Here is a 26602-nt window from a genome sequence, read left to right as displayed (position 1 = left end):
TGCTTTGGCATTCTTACGAGAAGGCAGGCCTTCTGAAACGATGCTACGTTGTAGATAACTCATCCACAAAAGGGGGAGCAGGAGGGAAGGGGAGAAACCCCAGGATCGGGCATACTTCTCTGCTAAGACTTCAGATGAAAACCGATCCGGGAGTGCGTGATTCTCCAAAAATCTGCCAGCCCCCAAAGTACTTAAGTTATCCCTCCAACCACAGCCACATGGAGAACGAAATTAAATCCCACGGAAAGATCTTTTTTTTTTAACATTATGCAATGTTTGGATGAAAAAGGGGGGGGGGGGAGATATCAGAAGAAAAAAGAAAAAAAACTCATCGTTTTCCCAGAGCTTAGCAAAGCTATTTCTAGCTTTTAACGATACATTTCACCATCACTTCACGGGTAGTTTTGAGAGGCGCAAAGGAGGGACTGTTCTGTTATGTAACCCATGTGAAGTAGGAAATTAGCAAGTCCTGAATGAATTCTGTTACTGTGCTCCGACTTGTGGAAAGTTTGGAGCGACTACAGTTCTATTTTGAGGTGAGCAAGTCCCTCATTTACAGATCAGCTCACAAATACTGCAAGGTTTCATGTCACCCTGAAAAGTTTCATAACAAAAACAGGTAAAGTACTTGAGGTGTTGGGACATTTCGCCTCTAAACCTTATGAGCCTGAAGAGCGAGGAAGGCAAGGACTCCCAGTTGCCAATTATTCAAAAATGCAAATATCTGAGATCAAATAAATATTCATCTCACCCCCGCCCCCATCTTTTTTTTTTTCTTTTTTCTTTTTTTTCCCCAAGCTAAGTCCAGCAAAATAGTCTGGTCAACAACATAAAAAAGAAATGTCTGTTTTTAACGGAGCTGTTGGCCACGAAATAAATTCTGAAGCTATGAAAGCAGCGTCTTGAAACATAACAGTTAGGTATGCTGGGCCCGCCGGGCTGGTCAAAACAGGAAACAGAAATGTCTTTTGATCCTCAAGTTCCCCCTAGTGGCTCGGATGGAGGAGTGTCTGCACATTCATGGAATTTCACAGCAGGTAAAAGCGGTCTGAAGACTTGACATCGATGGCACGCGGCTAAGGAAAAGTACTGCCCTCTGCTCTTGAGCGCATGCGTCCTCCACGTGCCCGGGGAGACGCTGTTGACTGAGGCGCAGCTAATGTACAATCCCCTCTCGACTCCATAAACTGAGAACGGCCCTTTCAGCGGAGAGCCAGGGAAAGGAAGCCAGTAGCCTGCACTGCAAAGAGCTGCTAATTAAAACATTTGGCCAGTTTCAATCAGCTTCTTGAGACAGGAGTTTACGGTTGCTGGGCTCCTTTGGAAATGAAGACAGACTCTTACAAATGGCAAAACTGATGCTTGCAGATTGTATGTGGGTTTCTCAACCTCAACACTTCTGACGTCGGTTTGAATGATCCTCTGCTGCGGGGCTGCCCTGTGCAGTCTTCATTAGATGCCAGCAGAGCACCACCCCTCCCAAGTTGTGAGAACCAAAAGTGACTTCAGACATTGCCCCATGTCCCCTGCAGGCCACAGTCACCTCTGGCTGAGAATCACCGGATGAGATGAATAAAATACCATGTCCTCTGTATCCTATACAATAGCTTAAAAACCTCTTTTCCCTAAAACTTAAGTGACCGGGTTCCTAAATCTTTTCTACCACTTGATTATTTTAAAAAAAATCTATACAAAGCAATCAAAGACTGGGTGTATAAATACAATATGAATCATAAAATGTGTTCGCTTTTTTTATATAGATCACTTTTTGAAATTCTAACATATCTGGAATAGACAACAGTACAGAATAATAAATAATGCATGGGTTTGGGGTTTGGGTTTTTTTTTTTTTGCTGAAATTAAAATATTCTTTACCTGGAGAAAAAGCTGTTTACATTTTATGTACCATGAGATACATACAACATAGGAGCATTATAATAACAAGCTCTCATTTTGACACCAGTTTCATGTCTCTGCACAAATTAAAATGATCCCCAAAGGCATAAAGTACACAAGCTTTATTGGGCAACAGCAACGGGCCACGCTGGCAGACAATGAAAATAGAACCGCTCAGTATCTCGCAGGATCACGTGTATGTCATCACAGGATCAAGAATTTAAATGATCTGGGAGCTCCTGCTAAATTAAAGCTCAGTACTATCACTTCCCTCTAATCAAAACACTGCTGTCCTGGTGAGTATTTGCCATGAGGATTACAGATAATCTACTAATGAGGAAGTCAAGGAGTCCCAGAGGAATTCAGAGTCAGCCCCATTGCAAGAAAATAATAAATGAGCCACAATTTTTGTTTTTTTTGCAAATACCACACCCCCTCCCCACCTGCCCCCCAGCAAACACACTATTCACTGACATCGCCCAGTGACACCAACAGACCATGTCTCCAGCCAGCCACACTGTGACAGAGAAGACAGATTCCCAGGAACGCTGCCCTGGTGTGAAAAGATGCTGAGCATCTCCAAGTACTGCAGTGCTGCTCACGTGCTCACCGGTTCCATCCAAGAGCATGATACATGTATTTTTCCAAGACACAATGGACTTAATAGAAATATTTCCTAAGACATATATATAAACGACCCCCCCCCCAAAAAAAGCTTTACGTTAAAAGAAGGGGGGAGAAATAAAGTCTGTTGTCTTTGCAAAGCTCCTTGTGTATTTCTTAATGAAAAAACCATGAGTGATAGGATTTTAACGCAGTGAAAACCAAGTATGCCTTCAAAACGCTTCGGGTGACATCATACACTCACACATACACATGTTGCAAACACACCAAAAAGATCCAAGATAGAAATGGCTGATAGGTGTTGGCCTTAAGTAAGATGGCGCAGAACACGCAGGTCCCATCTGCAATTTTGGCGCAGGTTTAAAATGCTGCCCCATACAGGCGGCAAGGGCATTTCCTTCCCCACCCCGGGAAAAGCGAAACTAAGTATAACAGCAAAAGTCCAGAGAAAGAAAAATAGGCATGATCGTGTCAATTTCCAGGGAGCACAAGAGCCCAAAATACATTCAAAAGTACTGTCAGCATAACCTACATTTTCAGTGGAAAACATACGGAGGAAAGGGTAAGCAGATGCTGGTATTTAAGATCACTGCTACGAAAAAGGGTTTCACTTGAGGGAAGCGAGTCTGGGATCTGGCTATAATAAAGCTAAAAGTGGGCCCAGCGCTGGGCCTCCCAGCTCCAGGTGGCTGTAAACAGATGGTCTGCTCCAGTCTCAAGATGCTCCTTGACAGCACCTTCTTTGCTTTAGGGTGACGTCCTCTGCCCCAAGCAACCCAAGTAAGTGCAGCCGGTCTCACGGAGCACCACAAACACCACACACTTCCGTGTGCACACTCTCAAACCAGCACTGAAACGGGCAGATACAAGAAATCGCTCAAGACGGAGACACGCGTCTGGTCACTCTCCTAGAGAAAGGGAGGGAAAAAGAGACACCAAACAGATTCCTCACTTCCCCACACACACAACCATCACCAAAAAATATAATAAAAATAATCATCAAATAATAAAATTAAGTTACTCTGACAGAAATACCTAATGTTGTCAAAGGGCAGGGGGAGGTGTGATTTTTACTTTGAGGAAAGTATTTAAACAGCGCTGATTGTGTGCCAGGGGCCTCTGGCTGTCGGAGACTTGGGGCCACTGAGTTCCAAGGCGAGGGGACCTCCAAGGTGTCAACAGTGTTTCCTAAGTTCCTTCCAGACTGGTGAATGGAATCCTTCTGCTTTTTACGAATTCAGCAGTTTCCTTAAAATGGCCTGGATTTTTTTGTCTGCGTCTTTGTCTTCTCCCCACAGCTAAGCTAACATGGGAAGTGCCTGTGTGCACAGGTCCTCTGTTGGGATGTGGGCTGATGCGCGTGCACGTCGGGATCGTGTACATTCATTCGGCTGACTCCCGGCTCCCGCCATGTGGGTCTCTCGAGTTTGAGAAGCACAAGTGTGTTTTGCTAGACACTCCGGACCCCGAGGGCGGTGGGGGCAGGCTGCCCACTGGCAGGGTGGCTCTCCAACACGGTCTCGGCCCCACTTGCATTTTAGCCCCCCTCACCCTTGGCCGCCTCCACCAGGGTGCGGTCAAGAGGCAGACGAGGGGGTCTGTTGGCGGCACAAACGCACCTGCGACCTCCAGGCACAGCTTCTTCTGCTCCTTTGGGACGCTTTCTCCCTCCCAGACGCCAAGCAAGAGTTTAGGTGTTGACTTTCAAAGTCAACTCAAGCACCTCAATCAAAATCTGGGAATTAGGGGCTTCCCTGGTGGCGCAGTGGTTGAGAGTCCGCCTGCCGATGCAGGGGACGCGGGTTCGTGCCCTGGTCCGGGAGGATCTCACATTGCCGCGGAGCGGCTGGGCCCCTGAGCCGTGGCCACTGAGCCTGTGCGTCTGGAGCCTGTGCTCCGCAACGGGAGAGGCCGCGACAGTGAGAGGACCACGTACCGCAAAAAAAAAACAAAAAAAACAAAAAAAACAAAAAAACTGGGAATTACAGAAAAGACCAAAGAGACTATCTTCATTCCTTGTCACTGATGGAAATATCTAAAAATTTCCATGAGACCTACCTGTAGGAGCCATCACCTAGGAGCCATCACCTGTCTGTGAACAAGGTCAAGTTCAGGGTTTGAGGACTGGGAACAGAAGTACCTGTAGACTTCCGGTTATACAGGCTGACTTCCAAGAAGACAGACAGGTACAAAAAAACGCTGAGCACAACGTCCTCTCACTCCACCTCTGAAATCACATAAAATCACCCAGCAAAGACGTCAGACCTGCTCGCCCCTTCTCAAAGTTTTGGACAAAGATCCTCTTCCTGAAGAACCATTCATTCAATACAACATTTACTTCCTGTAAATGTTTTCTGTGTGGCAGAAATGGCTGGGACAGAATGGGGAAAAAATCCTGCAAAACTGCAGAATCTTAAAACTAAAACAGAAGTGATGTCATAGCCAATTTCGCAGCGCCTGCAACTTACTGTCATTCTATAAAGTTTTAAAAGGGCAACAGAAATACACGAGCACATCGAGTGCTCCAAAGTCAAGGGCCTCGTGTCCCCAGCTCTCCAAGAACAGGCTTACCCTAGGGGTGGTGGCCATAACTTACATCTCTGAAGCACATGAAGAAGAACCAGGCTGAAGGGCTGGAGGGGATGTACTCATAAAGAATTAATCACAAATCTAAGATCTCGAGCACGATCAGCTCTTGCAGACCCACCAACCGAATCCTCTGGCACACACATGTGGCTTCTGCCAGGAGAGACTTGAAAACCCAAGAAAGCTTTGCCGGGCCACATCCAGCGCTTGAAAATTCTCTTCTTCCCCTGAAACAAGAAGCCACAGCTTTATAGGAAACACACATGCGTGGGCCCCACCCTGGTGGGGAGAGGAATCTCTAATCCTGGCTGCCTTCCAGCGAGCTCCCCCTTGAAATCTGTAGGCAGCACAATGGAGCCCAGACCCCAGAGCTGCAGCCCGGGCCTCCTTCCACTGGGGCTCCTCGCTCAAAGCTGCCACTGATGAATGGCAGCGTGCTAAGACGCCTCTGCCTCTGTCGTTGTGTCCTCAGTAATTCCTCCTAACAGGAAACAGATTTCTGTGGACGTAAAGAGCCCCAGTCCCCGACCTTTCCCCTCTAGACTCAGAGGGTCTGAGTCACATGTGCTATGTTGCCTAAAGAATTAGCTGAGTCTCTTGTCACACTGTCGACACATTTAGGGGGCCGTTCAGTAGCACGTTTCCTGCTAAAACAGCTCTGCTGAAAATGTCTGAGTGTCCTCAGATAGCCACCGGCTTTGTAATTGTTACCAGATCCGAACAAAGCAAGATAACACCTTTGAAATTCTTTTACGAGGTGACAGGTGATGTTAACTCCAGGGCCACAGATGCTGAATTGGAGGAAGGATAACATACCGGATTTGGATTTACGGTTCTCTCTCTCCTCTGCTCTCTTCTCATGTGGTTTTCTGTAATCCTAGGAATCCAGTGCCGTTCTGATAAGCAAGGCTGCCTTAGAGAGGATATTTAGCATTTCCAAATTGAGATTATTGTCTGGTTAACTTTTTATCAAATGTCACCGTCTTTTCCCCCAAACCTATACTGAGAGCTTTGTCCTTCTCTGAAACCAGTTTTTTAAGAGCAGAATGATGTAAAAGTGCACACACATTAGGATTGTTTAAAACAACAACCAAAAAACCCTCTACGGTCTTCGACTAGACGGAAACTTTTATCACATGACAACAAAATTCAAGTCATAAGGAAGCCTGCACAGTGACCCATGAATAAATCTCTCGGCTGAGTCACCGGTTTTCACACAGTCACATTCACTCGACTGGGAACCACCAGGGGCTCAGACAGGCCCACGTGGGGCCCTCTTAGGCGCCTCCCTCCTGTTTATTCGGTGTCGGGCTCCGTGGAAGCGCAGAGCCTCTTCATGTCAGAACTGCACGTGGGAGCCACCACTGCACAATCCACGGGTGGTGGTTAACAGAAATGCAACTTGAACTCTGTCTACCAGGAGAGTGCGGAGACCGGGGTCCTCTCCCGAGCGCACGGCCTAGGACGTGAGCTTCGAGTAGCTGGGAGGGGAGAACCGCCTTCGCAGGTACTTGAGGACATAGAGGGGCAGACAGCTGACCAGAGTGATGACAGACACTTTCCACAAGAAGGACAATGTGGCAATGAAGTACACGTCTGCAAGCAAACAGAAGACAGAAGTGAGAGGGCGGGAACGTGCCGCCCGGAGCCGGTGGGGCGGCAGGGCCATCGGAGGCGATGCGGGCTTCTCTCCCGCAGGGGATGTGCCGAAAGCACCCTCACTGCCAGCCTGACTTCCCCCTTCCGTGTCTCTCTCCTCCTCTCTGACCTGCTTCTGGAGCTTCCGGATCTTCCGCGGAATGCTGTTTTCAACAACTCGGAAAAGAAAACTATGGGCTAAAAAATCCCCCTTCCAAGTGTTTTTGATTTGGAATCTGACAGCTGGAGTTTTTCTTTCTAAACCCGGCAGAAAGTGACGCTCAAACACACAGTTCTTCCCAGCAACTTTTCCCCTTCGCCTCAGCAATGGTCACAGAAGCCAGAGCCAGGTCTGAGGGTGGTGCAAAGGGGGGCGGAGACCCCTCGTCAGGAGGAGTGTGACCTGGAGGGGCGGGGAGCTCCCCCTTCCTGCCTCCGCACAGTCGGGCCTGCAGTTCCGAGGTTTCTGCAACAGAGCGACAGCTAATGATTTTTAGCAGGACCGGGAGTGGATGCCGGGCAGCCGCCTTCCCTGCCTCTTGAGCGCAGGCTGGGGGAAATGCAGCAGGCACTGAGTAAGCACCTACTAAGTGCCAGGCCCAGGGCCCCAACCATGGGCCCAGGCCTATGACTGGTCCACATCGAAGGTGACGAACAAAGCTTCTTGAGGGCAGAGCTTGCATCTTCTAAGCCTCTGTGACTCCCTGGCCTCAAGCCACTGAGCGCACAGTAGGTGCTCACAAAACCTATTCAGAGAGACTTTTCAAACAAGTGTGAAACTGTTCTAAGACTTCATTTTTCAGGGGAATGCTCCTTTTTCCTTTATCAAAACCTTCTTAAAGAGCGTTTGCTGATAAAGAAGAGGCGTGATAGAAGATGCTTTCATGACAAGGCAGAGTTTCTCAAGCTAATAACACTGGTAAGTCCCGCTGGACTGTCATTTACTCTCTCGATTCTCACCATCTCCATAGCTCCACGGAGCCCAGCACAGCGACCAGCTCGCTGGAGAAGCCCACTAGGTCCTTGAAGGACTGAACGAAGCCCCTTCTAAGCCGGCAGGCACGGCGTGGTTTTAAAGAAAACACTCTGCAGTAAGACCATGCCCGCCAGCCTCAGTTCCAAGACGCTGATTCTCAACTGCCACTTGTCCCAAGGGACGCCAGTGAGAAAAGGGCGGGCGCGGCTGAGTACAAAGGCCCACTGGTGAGACCCCTGGACCCGACGGGCGGCCCCTAAGTGCAGGGGGTGTCTTACCGATAAACTCGTGGAGGAACACCAGGGAGGCGATGTAGCAGGCCAGGCTGAGCAGCTCGGCCACCGTCATAAGCCAGTGCCAGGTCTGGATGGTCAGGGCCACCATGAGCAGCTCCGTGAGGATCAACGACGTGAAGGAAATCGCCACAATGTGCACGAACTCCGACTCGAAGAGCAGCAGCGCCCCGTACATGATGGTGCTGCCTGCAAAGGTGGGGGGGAGTCTGCGTGGGGAGGGGCTTCTGCTGCCCACACAGCCCTCCCTGCTGGGAGCCCACGCCTCCCCCTCCTTGCCCACCCAAGGCCCACCCTGCTCACTCTCTCATCTGACTCCTTTTGTTTTTCCCATTCAGACACGAAAGGAACCATCTGTTAAAGGAGGTTAATGAGTGGTACTTTATGGAGCTTTGAAAGAGAGGCATCACACTCTAGTTTTCCCATGATCCCTTTTGGCTGTATATAAGAGAGAGTTTGTTTTTATTTTTTTCTTAACATCCTTATTGGAGTATAACTGCTTTACAACGGTGTGCTAGTTTCTGCTTTACAACAAAGTGAGTCAGCTATACACATACACATGTCCCCACATCCCCTCCCTCTTGTGCCTCCCTCCCTCCCTCCCTCCCTCCCTCCCTCCCTATCCCACCCCTCTAGGCGGTCACAGAGCACCGAGCTGATCTCCCTGTGCTATGCGGCTGCTTCCCACCAGCTGTCTATTTTACATGTAGGAGTGTACATATGTCCATGCCACTCTCCAACTTGGTCCCAGCTTACCCTTTCCCCCTCCCTGTGTCCTCAAGTCCATTCTCTCTGTCTGTGTCTTTATTAATAGAGAGTTTATAATTGGATAGAGAGGGAGAGGAAGAGCTAGAGAGGAAACAAAGGAAAAGAGGCAGACAGAGTAACTATCTGGGGATTGGGTGGAACAAGAAACGGATGATTTTGTGTATTATTTTAAATGACAGACGCAGTCCGCCACAGCAGAACAAATACTGTACAATCCCACGTACTTGAGGGACCTAAGCAGTCACATTCATAGAGACAAAGTAGAATGGTGATTACCAGGAACCGTGGGGAGGAAGGAAAGAGGCGTTTGCTGCTGAATGGATACAGAGTTTCAGTTCTGCAAGATGAAGAAGTTCTGGAGATCTGTTTCACAACAACGTGAACATACTGGATACACTACTCAACTGCAGAGTCAGATGGCAAAGGTTACGCTTTGTCTCCTCTACCCCCCTCCCTGGCCCCAAACACAAAAAATGATAGGGACGACGAAGAGAGACCCTCAGAGAATTACGCCCCTGCACTGAGGAGAGAAAGGAAAGTGGGGGAAGGTCCAGATAAGTGCATTTCCATCCAGAATTGCAGGAACTCAATGGGGAATGTCTCACGTTGATCAAAAACACTAGCTACATGAGATTCCTGCTCAAGAGCAGGGCCAGGAGACCCTAAACCCCCAAAACTCCTCAAATGACTGCCTATTACAACAGTGCCGGGGTGCAGGGGTTGCAGTGAAGCACCACTGCGTGTTATTATGAACTTCCATGCAGGATTTGCTTTCTTCAACCAGCTACACACATGTCACTTTGCTATACTTCTCCAAAAAAAAAAAAAGAAACCCTTCTATGATAATTTAGCCTCCTAACAAATTCAATGGTCTACACTTTTTGACCACACATCCCATCAGAAAAAAACACTAAGAATGAATCCCTAACGGACGATGTGGATTTGTAAATTATCCATGTGTACCTGTGCAGACAAACATAGAGAGGTAGCAGGACCACTGTGTATCAGGTACGTTATAAAACACACATGACAACAGAAGTTCTAAAAAGAGGAAAAAATAAATACGAAGAAAGGTTCTGACATTTCCTTTTCATATTCCACTGAGTCATCTTACAAAGCCTGTACAGTCCTGAGGGACCCTCTCTGGAGGCCACAGAAGTAAATATGTTGTTCAAGAACTACCACTTGACTTCAGAAAAAGCATCAGAACATTCCAGAAAGCGACCACTTTTTGTTATAGTGACTTGAACACCCCAGCAGGGTTTGATTAGTGTTAGTTGTACTTTTCTCTGACTTTGTCTCAGTTAAGCGGACAGCACCACCTCACACGTGTGACTCTGCGCCTGGTAGCAAGGCCTTAGAACCCGAGGAGGGGGGCTCCCTCGGACACAATGCCACACTCCCCACTGCAATCTCAGGATTCCAGCCGCTTCTCTTTGTGTTCTACAGACAACAGAATGGTGAAGTCGACCCTGGGGCCGACGCCAGAGCATAAGACAACAGGTGGTTTCACCCGTCCTTACCTTGATAGATGCTGATCAAAACCCATATCAAGAATGTCTTGTAGGACAACGGCCGTCCCTGAATGAGAGAGAGGAAGACAGAGCGGGCTAGCGTGTGGGGCTCATCCAGGGCACGAGCCGCCGTCAGGCTACCCTCCACTAACCAGACAAGGCAACCTGCCTGCTTTCGTCAAAACAGTGGCTCACACACATCAAAATACACTAAAGAAATGACGGGTTTTTTAAAGAGAATTGATATATGATGGCAATATTGGGTTGGCCCAAAAGCTTGTTTGGGTTTTTCCGTAAGATGTTACAGAATAACCCGAACGAACTTTTGGGCCAACCCAATAAATCTGCTCTTTATCAAAACCCCCTCGAGGACCAACAAATGCAATTACACCCACATTTTTCAGGGGTGTGCACAAAAGCATTTCCAGGAACAGACACAAGCTGCAGCTACAAAATGGAACTGTCAGGGGCTTTTTAAAAAGGCCTTAGAAGGTTTGTTGTAAAAGTTGACATATCACTGTACGGTTTAATATTCTTCACATGTGCATATCGTACTTTAAGAAAAGACGTATACTCCCACGCCTTCCTCTCAAAAGAAAGCCACCAGTTCAAGTGCGTTCACATCAGACATGGAGCGTCTGTGTGAAATATGTGAAAAGAGGGAGGGAGGGAGGGAGAGAGGGAGGGAAGAAACGATGGATATGGAGGAAGGAAGGAAGGAGGAAGGGGCTCCGTGAACCTTGAGGAGATCCTTGTAGAGCTCAGGGTACAGCATGGCAACTTCTGACTTGACATCTTTGTCCAGGACCAGAGAAAACACAGGAAACATGGTATAGATGGTGGAGTACCTGGGAGAAAAGAGATCACCACAGGTAATGTCCAGCCAGTGGAGTACGAGCCCTGTGCTGCCCCCGCCTCTGGAGCCCAATGTCCATTCCTTCATGTAACTACTACGTACTGAGCACCTGGTATGTGCCAGGGCCAGTTCAAAGCACTGGAGATTCAAGAGGAAAAGCAGACCACAACGCCTGCCCTCAGAGAGCTTCCGTGCTGGCCGGTGAGTCAAAAAACCAATTCAGTAAAGTATACCGTGTGCTGGAGGTAAAGTGCTGAGGAGGAAAATACCATGGGGGAAGAGAGAACGAGACACAGGGTGGGGCGGTGCAATTTTAGAGAGGGTGGACAGGAGACGGGGGCATTTGAGAAAACACCCACAAGAGGTGAGAGGGAGGCCATGCCAATATCCGAGGGAAGAGCATCCCAGGCAGAGAGAACAGCAAGTGCAAAGGCCCTGAGGTGGAGGCGTGTCTGTCCTGTTTGAAGAACAGTGAGGCTGCCAATCTGGGTGGAGCTGAGTGGGTGAGGGGGAAAGCGAAGAGATGGGAACCAGGAGGGAAGATGGGGCCCGATCATGGGCGGGGTGGGGGAGGCACACGGCACGCGGCTCAGGGAACCCCTGGCTCTATTCAGGCATGTTCTGCCACTCTTGCAGGACCTGACAAAGGACAGGCCATTTTTCCAATTAGAAGCAGGCAGAATTCCAGTGCCTGCTCTCAGGCTGCACATAAGAAGATGGAAGGCATACTTTTTAAGACTCCACTGGGACCAGCCGGCCTCTCTGTGCTTCCCACCTTGGTAACCAGGGGAGCGCCCTGCCAGCATCTCTGTCTAGGGCATGTGGTAACCAAACTCCACCTACCTGGGGAATTCAGAGACTGAGCACATCCTCTCAAAAGGTCAAAAGGAACGTCCTAAATTCCAGGTCAGGAACGGGGGGGTGGGTTTGATAGCAAATGTAGCAAATGTCCAAGGGACGGCGTGCCTCACAGGTCAGTGGCACGCAGTGGCCAAGCTCTATCAGGGGTAACCCGGAGAGAGCAAGGCTCTGGCCGCCTGAGAGACCCACCAGCAGGATGGTCCCCTACGGGCAGCCATGGCAGAGAGGGTACTTTCCAGATACCCCTTCCACTTTTTCTAAGACCCCCTCAGTGATTTCCTAAGACATCACAGTCTGTGAAGCTTCACTCTTGCCTGGTGTATCAATCAGCTGACAACCTCAGGCTCTCGTGGGCGAGCATTCTTCGACCGTCAGGTACGAACGGACCACAAACAGGTCGGACTCTGCATCCTCAATTTGGTTAAGGGCTTACCAGTTCAAAAACATACTCATTCAAGAAGGTTCTACACCAGACCGCCAGACCTGCCTGGACTTGGGGACTGAAGGGTCTTCACATGATGCTTCCTCCTTCTTCTGTGGCATTTTAGGGAGGTTTCATTAAAAATTAATACCTTGCCTGGACTTCCTTACCCAATGATGAGGAATCCTTGATAGAGAGGAACGGAGGCAAAGTAAAACACGGAGGAAAAGACAGCCTGTGCCGAGGAAAAAGGAGGATGTTACCAAAAACCATGACCAAAGCCCTTGTTTTTGTATCAGAAAAATAACAGCCAACACTTACAGAGCACTTATTTTACACCTGCACAGTTACGGTGCTTTAAGTATATGAGCTCATTCAATTACTACAGCAACCCTGTGAAGCAGGTACTGTTATCATCATCCCCACTTTACAGAAGAGGGAAGTACGGCACAGAGAGGTTAAGTGACTTGCCCAAGATAGCACAGCTCATAAGGGACAGAGCCAGGAGTCACACGGGAGAGTTTAGCTCCAGGATCCACTCTCAGCTCCTCTGTGAACATTTATTAAGTTACACAAGGTGGACATGGAAATACTTTCTATCTGATCTCAGGGAATCTCCAGAAGAACGCATGAGATCAAGTCCTAATATCCCCTACATTTTACAGAAGGGGAAACTGAGCACATAAATGGCCCTGCGGGACTCAAGTCCAGTTCTGTCTCCAGAGCCCACACTCCTGACGGCTCAGAATTACCACCTCTCTGGGGGTACAATCGATAAACGAGTTGGTGTATGTATTGGAAACAGTATCCACTGTGAGGATATGCACCAGTTACCCTGGAGGGTAGGACCACAGAGAAGGCCTCACTTCTCATTATTACATGTTTCACTCTTCTCGGAAATTTTTACAAAGAGCCCACAACCTGCTACTTTTTGCAATTAGACAAAAGCAATAAAGATATTTAGGAACCCCTACCGAACTGTCCGCTTCCGGATTTGGAAAATATCAGCTACTGGCAGTGACAAGTAGGCTAGGGAGATAAAATCAGGCTTGATGCTCTGTTACTTCCTTCTCTGAACATCTACCAGCCAACAGAAGCGAAGTGACCTCAAAGCTAATTTCTATCAGTATAAAACCTACGGGAGGCCAGGGACAACTGTTGCCTAAAGGCTTTTTAAAAACCGAACGTGGAGGAAAAGGCTGGGCCAGGCTAGTGGTTACAAAGAACGTGGGACAGAGACCCCCTTCCCCTTATCACCCGCTGTGGATGTTCGCTTGGCACAGAGCTCAGAACACAGGCGGCACCTAGAGCCATGATCACGGGCAGCCCTGGCCACACCCGGTCGTGATTTCAGAACTGAAAGGTGAAATCCGTTTTTCAAATGATTTCTCACCCAGGCTGGGCCACTGCACATGAAGGATGGTTATAAAGACTTCAAGAATCTGGTGTTCAGTTTTACAGATCAACACCAGGAGCCTCTTTCTCTAAAAGGGCCAGACTGACCATAAAGCCTTCACCCTGGAAAGAGCACTGTGGAAAATAAAAACGCCTTCATGTCTTCATCTGTCTAAGAGCCCACTGTCAAGGTGCAATTCGAACGGGACTTGCTCCCAGCCAGTCACTTTCAGCACAGTGGACAGGGTTAAGGGCGTTTTTTTCGGCTTTTTTTTTTTTTTTTCTACAGCACAAAGAACAATTCCTCATGCTAGAATTTTTTTTTCTGAATGGATGTTCATGGTAACATACGGGCATTACAGAAGTCAGCTCATCCAGGCCAGCTTTTGTGTGTTTGCCCAGGGACAAGCTGATTAATCTCCCAGTGATTAAAACCATGACATTTATCCAGTTCAGTTGATGAGCTAACATAAAATAAAAGTACAGATGTGGTCTGATGAACTGTAGCAGCTGTTAGCGTTTAGACTGTGTTGATGAAAATCACTGTAAGGTTCCTTCACTCATAAATGCAATAGATACTGAAAACATAAACCCCCCACCCCACACCAAAGGCGTGGATGAGCCAGTGGAGGGTGAATTCTCATGTACACCAGGCAGCACCACTCGACCCTTTAAGGCAGGGTGTCTTTCATGTATGATTAAACACCTTTCCCACAAATTAGAACATCACCTTAGGTTTATACATTAGCCTGTTTTGTTTTTATTAATAATGGTAAGGACGCCTTCAGCACTTGATGCCTTATAAAACTCTCTGCTTTTCAAAGTAGCCCCATCTGAGGGGCAAGGGCCAAGATGCTTGGCTGGAGTGATGGAGAAGTCTGATGCCCACTTTACAGGTGGAAAGACTGCAGCCCAGAGTGCTAACGTGACTTGCTCAAGGTCTCAGAGATACCTGATGATATGGGTTCCAAGATGTCCCATTCCTATGTTCTCACCACTTAACTGGGGGTATTTTTCACCTAAACGCCCAAGGAGGAAAGACAGCCAGTAGTTTTTCAACACCCAGAATGTTTCCTTTCCCTCCCTTTGGCCTCCCCTTCCTAATACAACTTCATTGCCACAGCCTGAGGACAGACTTTGAAGGAGCTGGGGAGAGAGAAGACGGGACAATACCTTCCACATTCTAGAATCCTTGTGTGAAAAAGCAAGCTGTAACTCCCCGAGAGGACTGACGATTGGGATAACTAGACTGGACTCCCAGCCGGGCTGCACTGGAGGCAGAAGCGAGATGCCCTGGGCTGCGCCCCCCTCGCTAAGCGCCCCCCTGCATGGGGAGGCAGCAGCTGGCCCTGCGGGTGGAGGGCAGAGGGGCACGCCTGCGTTAGGGGCACAGGCACCGGAAGCCCCGCCTGGGCAGACCAAACCCCTGAGAGACACTGCACCGATTTCTCGCCCACACTGAGCCTCAGCCTCCCCATCTGCGGAACGGGCAGAGGCTACAGTGAGGACTGCAGGTGAGCCCGCGTTCGGAACACGGGGCCTGACGCCCAGGGTACAGGAAGCACTCAAGAAAAGCAAGTTATTCTTCTTCTGTGGCTGCTCTCTGTAGGTCCTTGCTTCTGCACGTGGAAAACTCAGGGCCGGAGTATGCACTCGGCATTTAACTCTGCACCTTTGCCTCTGGCACACTAACGACTCACCCCAACAAGAGCACCCGGGCCATTTACACTGCCGCCCACTTGGTGCCGAGCCCTGGCAAGGCACCACTGCTAACGCTCACATCGGCTCCGCACAGCAAGCACAGCCTTCGCCCCCAACACAGGAAGGCTTCGGGGCGGCCACTCCAAGCTCTATTGCCCGGCATGTGGCCGGGGGGCGGGGGGCATTGAAACTGGCCAGGCCGGGGTAACAGCTCCAAAGTGGAGACTGGGTCTCAGGTCCACGGCAACCACACAGCCGGGCGCACCTGCCCACCCACCTGCATGGTGCTGATGCAGAGGCTCCTGTGGATCACGAACTGGCTGAGGGCGGCCGAGCGCTTGTAGCTATTCCGGCCGTGCACCATGAGCAGCCGGCCCAGGTGCTTGAACTGAGTGATGGAGAAGTCCGCAGCCAGCGAAGCCTGTTTTCCTTCCTAAAATCCGACAAAATCGGGCACCGTCAGGAGCACAAGAGGTCAAGGCACTTTTTTTTTTTTTTTTTTTTTAATTGAAAAAGCAAGAAACTAAGGCGATTTTTGGAGAACTTCAATATAGAGGTTCTTTGGTTTCCAGCTGTACACGGTTGGTGGTCTGAGTCTAAATTTGATTTTAAAAGAGGAATTTATTTAAATAAAAATCATTCATAAGCACAGACACCCATAATTGGGAGGTCAAACGGATCTAGTTTTAAGCCTTGGGGGTTAGGCCCAACCCATAATGTGTATCAGAAGCAAAGAATCATTCTAAGATAGGCATTTAGCACTCAGCTCCGTTCAGAGTTAAACATACGGGGGAGGGGGCACAGCTCAGGCTACCAACAATACTAAATTGAACATTCCCAAACATACAGCTTTGCATGTTCATAGAACTGGAAATAATTTATAGTGCAGCCCTATTATGGGATTCTCTAATTTTAAAAGGTACATGACGGACCCCACTAATGGGACAGATGGACATCACAGCCTCCTGGTGTGATGCGACAGGAAGGCACGGACTCCCCGTATGTGCTCCTCTCACTGAAAACACAGAACCTGAATCAGAGCCATCCGACCCACAGACGTCATGGGGTGTTCCACAACTGCCCCAAATGCTTCCAGAATATCAAAGTCGCAAAACACACCGCCTCCCCCCACAAAAGAGGTGGAGAGAAGCGTTCTCCATTAAAGAAGAGTAAAGAGACATGAAGACACGGGAATAAATGCAGTGCGTGATCCTTCACTGCTTCACGGAGATTTCTTTTTGAACACCTTGAGGACAATTAGGGAAATGAGACCATGAATATTACATAATATTATCATATCAATATTACACTTGGGGTGATGCTGTTATTTTGCTTATGTAGAACAATACACCTGTTCTTAAGAGATCCAAGCTGAAGTATGTAGGGGTAACATGTCCGCCACTTACTTTCAGCTGATTCTGAGACAGCGGGAGAGAGAGGGGAGAGGAAAAGCAGAGGAGATCACTGCAACTCTTTACAGCTGGTAAATCACAGCAAAGCGTGCCCAGGTACTCACTGTTCTATTTCAACTTTGCTGAAGGAGTTACATTTTTCAGAATAAAAAAGGTCGAGGCAACATACAACAAGGTGGATCTGCATGTTCTGATGTATAAAGCTACATGTTCTGATGTATAAAGAAATCTAAGATATGACAGACTTAGGCAAGCTGCATTAAAAAACAAGCATAGGGGCTTCCCTGGTGGTGCAGTGGTTGAGAGTCCGCCTGCCGATGCAGGGGACCTGGGTTCATGTCCCCGTCCGGGAAGATCCCACATGCCGTGGAGCGGCTGGGCCCGTGAGCCATGGCCGCTGAGCCTGCGCGTCCGGAGCCTGTGCTCCGCAACGGGAGAGGCCGCAGCAGTGAGAGGCCCGCATACCGCCAGAAAAAAGAAAAAAAAAAAATCAAGCATAGTATAACGTTTTAAATTTTACATTCTATGTGGAAATAATGTATATACATGTGTAAGATGTGTGTATGCATATATATGTATTTATGTGTGTGTATATATAATATTATATATATACCCATAACTACTAGTATAGAAATAGACAAAAATTCTGGAAGATTAACCAATGTTACTAGTTTTATACTGCCATCTAAAAGAAAGGATGCACTTTACCCATTTCTAAATTGTTTCAGGTTTGTTTTTTTTTTTTTACAGTGGGCACTTTTTACTTTTAGACTCCAAAAACCAAAGGAATCAGAATATAATTCTGCACAGAAGGGAAAATGTTTTAGTACTATCAGCATCGTGTAAAGAATTCCATCTATTAAACTCAAGTGTGCTTCTTAAAACCTGCATTAAAGGAATCCATACAGATTTCAGACATAACAACTCCTTCAAGGATCACTTAACTCTGCAATTTCAAGTAACTGTCAACTGGATGAGAACCAGAAAACCAGGGGAAAAAAAAAAAAAAAGGGGGGGTGGAAAAGAAAGAACATTTCTGGAAGTTCCAAATGCAGGAATGTATGGAAGGACACACACATCAGGGAGCATCTCCAGCCCTCACTCACGGCCTCTGTACTCTTACTTTACACACTGCGCTAACAAACGTGGTGACCAGCCTCCCTGCCTACAGCCACCGCAAGATCACCAACGAGAGAGGGCAGGGTAAACTATACACGGCTGGCACACAGTTGACAGGGAAGGAAAGAGGAAAACTACTATACCGTAACACACAAACTTAGCCTTTTAATGAAGGGCAAACCACGCCACATTCTTCCATAATCCCCAAGAGATCACCCCACAGTGTGATAACTAATGCTTTTACTGACAACACTCCCAGGAAAAAGTCTGAAGTACATTCGCTGCACCCTAAGAATGCAGCAAAACACTTAAAAAAATTAGGTTTTGGCAAAGCAAAGACTCAGCCTTTGTCTGTAAGCTAACAGTGATAGGGATCTGTGACTTGCAGACAGTAATACCAGGTAATTATGATACATGATTCCTTATGCTCTGTAACTGTAATCTAGAATTTCCAGAAGCATTAAGTGGTCTTGGAGGGAAAATGAAACTCCAGCCGGTGGAGCAACTCCCAGCTAAGGACACAACCACTTCACATCCTAACCACCACCACTCAGCAGAAATCAGCAACACACGCCCCCCACCCCACGGGCTCACCTTTCCCTCGACACCCACACCGCAGTCCGATTCTTGGATCATACTGACATCATTGCCTCCATCACCTGCGGGACACCGAGACCAGAGAGAAGAGCCAGGAACTTAGGGAGAGGCAAGAAACATAGCCTTGCTTTTCACTGTTACTTTAAATAATCACACACGTGCTGCCTTTCACTGCATGCTAAGTGTCTTTTCTGCTCTGCTCCACTTAATCGCTCCAGCAACCTGAAGTAACAGGTTCTTATCTTACAGGCAGAGGAGCTGAGCGTCAGAGGAACCAGGTGACTGGCTGAGGGTCCTGGTCATTGAGTCAACTAGGCAAGGGAACGGTGTCCATGCCACGTGGGCACTTACAACACCGCACGCCCTGCCTCCAAGGTGTGGGTGTCTCGTCATTATCAGCAATGACAGACGCTGCGCGTCGGGAACGCTCACTGTGAGGGCAGCAAGCACTTCTTAAATGCTACTGCTCCTCTGAATCCTTATAAGCACCATTTGAGAGAACCACTGTTACTCTCCTCCCCTCCTACCAACAGAGCAGACAGGCTCAGCTGGGGGAAGGAAGCCCTCCGGGACACTCAGCTAGGAAAAAGCAGCAGTTTGGACCCAGATTCCTCTCCACAGTGTGGTCTTAGCCCCCAGGCATTGCTGTGTCCCATGTCACTGGCAAAGGAAGTGCAAACTAAGGAGGAAAGTCCTCAGCATGCTTCTCAACTCTTTCTCAAAGCAAAATACTTTAAAATAATAATAATAACAACAAAAATAGGGCCAAAGGGGGAGCGGGTGTCCATGTCATGGCCTGAATAAAGTGGCCTGGGAACCCGACCACCAGGGCAGCAGGACCCAATCACCCCCGGGGAAGGTCGCTCTGCGCAGGCGCGGCAGCCCCTACCTACTGCACACGTGAGCTTCCCCGTGCGCTCCTGGAGCAGGCGTACGATCTGGGCCTTCTGGGTGGGCGCGCAGCGGCAGCAGACCACGGCCGGGCACTGGCAGGCCAGCTCCATGAACTCGTACTCGTAGTACTTGAGGCAAACCTGGCAGGGTCAGGGAGAGGTGGTGCGTCGGCCAAGGCCCCTCCCACACGGCAGCTCCCGGGAGGAGCCTGCTGGCGGGGGTGCCCGTGCCCACCTCCAGGGAGTCTCCGGAGATGACTAGGGCACAGTCGTGCTTCCTGCGGAAGGCGTTCAGCTCGAGGTGGGCCTCGCCGCGGTTGGTCACCTGGAAGGAAAGACAGGATGAAGGAGGCCTTGCTCTCCGGAGCTGGTGGAACAACAAACAGTGGCTTCCTGCAGCCTCGTGAAGACCATGGCCGCCGGCCCGGGACCCCACCCCTCCCCTGCCCCCAGAGCCAGAGCCAAATTAGGTCCTGTTTGCTGTGACTCTGTGGGAATCCGGAGGGCCTGTACGCCCACCATTCCCTCGCACTTCCCCCAGAATGGCTGTGACCCACATAATAAAAATAAGGGCACAGAGCCACTGTGCTTTCATTCTGTGCCAGGCACTGGGCAAATAAGCACTTTTCAAGCATTTTCACCCCATTTGTTTCTCACAAGGACTCTTCGAGGTGCATGATGATAATAGTTCTACTTTACATCTAGGGAAACTGACACAGGGCAAGGTTTGTTAGCTTGGCTACTGTGTCACGGCCTATCCACTGCAGAGCAGGCCTCGGAAGCCAGGCATCTAGCAGGGGCTTTTCTAAGAAGGACCAGGTGTTAAATATGACACGCTTTGTGGACCATACAGTCTGTCACAACTACGCAACTCTGCTGCTACAGTGCCAAAGCAGCCACAGACAATATGTAAACAGATGGGTAGATCTTGTGTTTAAATAAAACTTTATTTATGAAAACAGGTGGCCAGCACACGGGCTATATAGTTTGCAACCCCTGAATTCTAGAGCATACAGTGTGTTCTCACTATGTGCAATAGTTATGTTCTGGAAAGTTGCTGTAAATACTGAATTAGTGATTTTTTTTTTTTGCGGTATGCGGGCCTCTCACTGTTGTGGCCTCTCCCGTTGCAGAGCACAGGCTCCAGACGCGCAGGCCTAGCGGCCATGGCTCACGGGCTTAGTTGCTCCGCGGCATGTGGGATCTTCCCGGACCAGGGCACGAACCCGTGTCTCCTGCATTGGCAGGCGGATTCTCAACCACTGCGCCACCAGGGAAGCCCTGAATTAGTGATTTTTAAACCACTGCTCCTGGGGGAGGTACAAGGCTAGCTAGGCTCCTATGAGCCTCTGGTCACAATATTTTTGTCCATCAGTCAATACATAACCTCATTTTCTATGTGCCTCTGTTTAAAGACATCTTTGAAAATATGTATTGTTGAAATAAGTCAGAGAAAGACAAGTACTGCATGATATCACTTATATGTGGAATCTAAAAAATAAAACAAACTAGTGTATATGACAAAAAAGAAACAGACCCACAGATATAGAGAACAAACTAGTGGTTACCAAGTGGGAGAGGGGAGCAGGGAGGGGCAAGACAGGGGTAGGGGATTAAGAGGTACAAACTACTATGTATAAAATAAGGGGCTGGCAGAGTCAAGATGGCGGTGTGGGAGATGCAGAGTTTGCGTCTCCCCATGACTAGGGAACCTGCTGGACGCTGGTGGGGGACCTCAACATCCCAAGAGATGGGATGAATGCTCAAGCGAACCGGTAAGACGTGGGGGGACTGAGGGGGGAGGAAAATTGGAGGCCAGACAGGACCAGAGCCCCTGAGGGGTGGCTGAGAGGGGGGAGGGGTTCCCACACCTGGAGGGACCCTCGGGTGCTCGGATGGGGGTGGAGTGCACCAAGCGTTTCCCCTGCACAATCGGCCAGGGAAGTCTGCCTTGCTCTCAGGCCGGATCCTATGCCCTCAGAGGCCCCCTCCAGGCCCCGTTAGTCCTGGGGGTGTAGGAAGGAGGCCGGGGGAGAACAGGATAGGCAGGCGGGAGAGGCCCTTGGGGACTGGAGGAGAGCAGCAGAGGGTGTTTGCCCCACCCACTTGAGCCCTGCTGGGCTCCCAGGTGGGGTCCCCCACCCTCTGAGACCAGAGGCAGGAGGCACACCTGGGCCCCTTCTGTTCTGTTGAGCCTAAGCCCCACCCCCTACACCTCTAGGGCCTTTTCCAGCCCTGTGGGTCCCAAGCATAGGCCCTGCCCACCACCCAAACCCCACCCCTGCTTAGGCCCCACCCTCCACAGCCAAGGCCTTTTCCACCTTTTTCTTTTTCTTTCTCCTCCTCCTTTTTACTATTGTGGTTCTGTTTTACCTTCAGTTGTTGTTTCATCTATATTTTTATTTTTATATTCTTTCTAACATCTGTTAGTTTCCTAGTCTAATTTTATTTTTTACTTTGTTATTGTTCTTTTTTTTTTTTTTTTTTTTTTTGCCACCCCACATGGCTTACAGGATCTTGGTTCATGAGCCAGGGGTTGGGCTAAAGCTCCTGTGGTGGGAACTCCAAGTCTGAACCACTGGACTAACAGAGAATCCCGGAACACAGGGAATATTCATCAGAATGAGGTCTCCTGAAGGTCCTCATGTCAGCACCAAGACCCAGCTCTACCCAACAGCCTACAAACTCCAGTGTTGGAAGCCTCAGGCCAAACAACAAGTAAAACAGGAACACAATCCCACTCATCAAAAAAAAAAAAAGAAAGCAAAAAAAATATGTCAGAGATGAAGGAGCAAGGTAAAAACGTACAAGACCAAATAAATGAAGAGGAAATAGGCAATCTACCTGAAAAAGAATTCAGACAGTAAAGATGATCCTGAATCTCGGAAACAGAATGGAGGCACAGACTGAAAAAATACAAGAAATGTTTAACAAAGATCTAGAAGAACTAAAGAACAGACAGAGTTGAATGACACAATAACTGAAATGAAAAATATGCTAGAAGGAATCAATAACAGAATAACTGAGGCAGAAGAATGAATAAGTGAGCTGGAAGACAGAATGGTGGAAATAACTGCTAAGGAGCAGAATAAAGAATGAAAAGAACTGAAGACCATCTCAGAGACCTCTGGGACAACAATAAATGCACCAACATTTGAATTACAGGGGTCCCAGAAGAAGAGAAAAACAAAGGGTCTGGGAAAATATCTGAAGAGATTATAGTAGAAAACTTCCCTAACATGGGAAAGGAATTAGTCACTCAAGTCTAGGAAGCACAGAGAGTCCCATACAGGATAAACCCTAGGAAAAACACACCAAGACACATATTAATCAGACTAACAAAAATTAAATTCAAAGAAAAAATATTAAAAGCAGCAAGGGTAAAGCAAAAAATAACATACAAAGGAATCCCCATAAGGTTATCAGCTGATTTTTCAGCAGAAACTCTGCAGGCCAGAAGGGAGTGGCAGGATATATTTAAAGTGATGAAAGAGAAAAACCTATAACCAAGATTACTCTACCCAGCAAGGATCTCATTCAGATTCAACAGAGAAATCAAAAGCTTTCAGACAAGCAAAAGCTAAGAGAATTCAGCACCACCAAGCGAGCTTTACAACAAATGCTAAGGAAACTGCTCTAGGCAGGAAACACAAGAGAAGAAGCAGACCCACAAAAACAAACCCAAAACAATTAAGAAAACGGTAATAGGAATATACATATTGATAATAACCTTGAATGTAAATGGATTAAATGCCCCAATCAAAAGACAAAGACTAGCTAAATGGATACAAAAACAGGACCCAGGGCTTCCCTGGTGGTGCAGTGGTTGAGAGTCCGCCTGCCGATGCAGGGGACACGGGTTTGTGCCCCGGTCCGGGAGGATTCCACATGCCGCGGAGCGGCTGGGCCTGTGAGCCATGGCTGCTGAGCCTGCGCGTCCAGAGCCTGTGCTCTGCAACAGTAGAGACCACAACAGTGAGAGGCCCACATACCTCAAAAAAAAAAAAAAAAAAAAAACAGGACCCATATATATGCTGTCTACAAGAGATCCACTTCAGACCTAGGGACACATACACACTGAAAGTGAAGGGATGGGAAAAGCTATTCCATGCAAATGGAAATCAAAAGAAAGCTGGAGTAGCAATACTTGTATCAGATAAAATAGACTTTAAAATAAAGACTGTTAGAAGAGATAAGGAAGGACACTACATAATGATCAATGGATCAATCCAAGAAGAAGCTATAACAATTATAAATCTTTATGCACCCAAAATAGGAACACCTCAATACATAAGGCAAATGCTTACAACCATGAAAGTGGAAATCGACAGTAACACAATAATAGTAGGGGACTTTAACACCCCACTTACACCAATGGACAGATCACCCAAACAGAAAATAAGGAAACACAAGCTTTAAATGACACAATAGGTCAGATACATTTAATTGACATTTATAGAACATTCCACATGAAAGTGGCAGAATACACTTTCTTCTCAAGTGCACATAGAACATTCTCCAGGATAGATCACATCTTGGGTCACAAATCAAGCCTCAGAAAATTTAAGAAAACTGAAATCGTACCAAGCATCTTTTCTGATCACAACGTGATGTGACTGGAAATCAATTACAGGGGAAAAAAACTGTAAAAAAACACAAATACATGGAGGCTAAACAGTACACTACTAAATAACCAGGAGATCACTGAAGAAATCAAAGAAGAAATTTTAAAATACATAAAAACAGATGACAGCAAAAACACGATGACCCAAAACCTATGGGATGTAGCAAAAGCAGTTCTAAGAGGGAAGTTTATGGCAATTCAATCTCAGCTCAAGAAACAAGAAAAATCTCAAATAAAACATCTAATCCTACACCTAAAGCAACTAGAGAAAGAAGAACAAAGAAAACCCAAAGTCAATAGAAGGAAAGAAATCATAAAGATCAGAGCAGAAATAGATGAAATAGAAACAAAGAAAACAATAGCAAAGATCAATAAAACGAAAAGCTGGTTCTTTGAGAACATAAACTAAATTGATAAACCCTTAGCCAGACTCGTCAGGAAAAAAAGGGAGAGGATGCAAATCAATAAAATTAGAAATGAAAAAGGAGAAATCACAACTGACACTAGAGAAATACAAAGCATTATGAGAGACTACTACAAACAACTATATACCAATAAAATGGACAACCACGAAGAAATGGACAAATCCTTGGAAAGGTACAATTTTCCAAGACTGAATCAGGAAGAATTAGAAAATATAAACAGACCTATCACAAGTAATGAAATTGAAACTAATTAAAAATCTTCCAATAAACAAAAGTCCAGGACCAGATGGCTTTACAGGCAAATTCTATCAAACATTTAGAGAAGAGCTAACACAAATCCTTCTCAAACTGCAGAGGGAGGAACACTCCCAAATTCATTCTACAAAGCCACCACCCTGATACCAAAACCAGAAAAAGATATCACAAAAAAAGAAAATTATAGACTATTATCACTGATGAACATAGATGCAAAAATCCTCAACAAAATACTAGCAAACAGAGTCCAACAACACATTAAAAGGATCATACACCACGGGGGCTTCCCTGGTGGCACAATCGTTGAGAATCTGCCTGCTAATGCAGGGAACACGGGTTCAAGCCCTGGTCTGGGAGGACCCCACATGCCGCGGAACAACTAGGCCCGGGAGCCACAACTGCTGAGCCTGCATGGCTGGAGCCTGTGCTCTGCAACAAGAGAGGCCACGATAGTGAGAGGCCCATGCACTGTGATGAGGAGTGGCCCCCGCTTGCCACAGCTAGAGAAAGCCCTCACAGAGGAACGAAGACCCAACACAGCAAAAATAAATAAATAAACTCCTACCCCCAACATCTTCAAAATAAAAAAAAAAAAAGGATCATACACCACAATCAAGTAGGATTTATCCCAGGGATGCGAGGATTCTTCAATATGTGCAAATCAATCAGTGTGATACACTATACTAATAAATTGAAGAATAAAAACCACATGATCATCTCAACAGATGCAGAAAAAGCTTTTGACAAAATTTAACACCCATTTATAATAAAAACTCTACAGAAAATGGGCATAGAGGGAACCTACCTCAACATAATAAAGGCCATATATGACAAACCCACAGAAAGCATCATAATCAATGGTGAAAACCTGAACGCATTTCCTCTAAGATCAGGAACAAGACAAGGATGTCCACTCTAGCCACTCTTATTCAACATAGTTTTGGAAGTCCTAGCCATAGCAATCAGAGAAGAAAAAGAAATAAAAGGCATACAAATTGGAAAAGAAGAAGTAAAACTGTCATTTACAGATGACATGATACTATACATAGAAAATCCTAGATGCCACCAGAAAACTACTAGAACTAATCAATGAATTTGGTAAGGCTGCAGGATACAAAATTAATGCACAGCAATCTCTAGCAATTCTATACACTAACAGCAAAAAATCAGAAAGAGAAATTAAGGACAATCCCATTTACACCATCACAACAAAAAGAATAAAATACCTAGGATAAACCGACCTACGGAGGCAAAAGACTTGTCAGAAAACTATAAGACACTGATGAAAGAAATCAAAGATGACACAAACAGATGGAGAAATATACCATATTCTTGGATTGGAAGAATCAATATTGTAAAAATGACTGTACTACCCAAAGCAATCTACAGATTCAACGCAATCCCTATCAAACTATCAATGGCATTCTTCACAGAATTAGAACAAAAAAAATTTACAATTCGTATGGAAACACAAAAGACCCTGAATAGCCAAAGCAATCTTGAGATAGAAAAACAGAGCTAGAGGAATCAGGCTCTCTGACTTCAAACTATACTACAAAGCTACAGTAATCAAGATAGTATGGTACTGGCACAAAAACAGAAACATAGATCAATGGTACAGGATAGAAAGCCCAGAGATAAACCCACGCACATATGGTCACCTAATTTATGACAAAGGAGGCAAGAACATAGTGGTTCTTCAATAAGTGGTGCTGGGAAAACTGGACAGCTACATGTAAAAGAATGAA

The 26602-nt window shown here is 47.1% G+C and overlaps 1 protein-coding gene across 2 annotated transcripts in view; it reads right to left on the bottom strand.

Moving 5' to 3' along the window:
* Positions 1-2003: 2003 nt before the first annotated feature.
* ATP9A (ATPase phospholipid transporting 9A (putative)) overlaps positions 2004-26602 on the bottom strand; it is a 132110-nt gene continuing 107511 nt past the window's right edge. The window contains exons 20-28 of one of the 2 annotated variants that reach the window (XM_059038930.2): positions 19786-19875; positions 19547-19691; positions 18655-18719; positions 15807-15962; positions 12604-12668; positions 11035-11143; positions 10305-10362; positions 7999-8202; positions 2004-6702 (exon numbers count right to left, since the gene is read on the bottom strand). In XM_059038930.2, coding sequence (XP_058894913.2) covers positions 6566-6702; positions 7999-8202; positions 10305-10362; positions 11035-11143; positions 12604-12668; positions 15807-15962; positions 18655-18719; positions 19547-19691; positions 19786-19875 — 1029 coding nt within the window. In that variant the 3' untranslated portion in view covers positions 2004-6565. Of the gene's footprint in view, positions 6703-7998; positions 8203-9020; positions 9119-10304; positions 10363-11034; positions 11144-12603; positions 12669-15806; positions 15963-18654; positions 18720-19546; positions 19692-19785; positions 19876-26602 lie in introns of those variants that run through there. The other variant, XM_067013810.1, reaches the window with a different exon arrangement.

Source organism: Kogia breviceps, chromosome 14 (genome assembly GCF_026419965.1).
Source record: "Kogia breviceps isolate mKogBre1 chromosome 14, mKogBre1 haplotype 1, whole genome shotgun sequence".
NCBI lineage: Eukaryota > Metazoa > Chordata > Mammalia > Artiodactyla > Physeteridae > Kogia > Kogia breviceps.
This window is presented reverse-complemented; position numbering and strand designations above follow the sequence as displayed.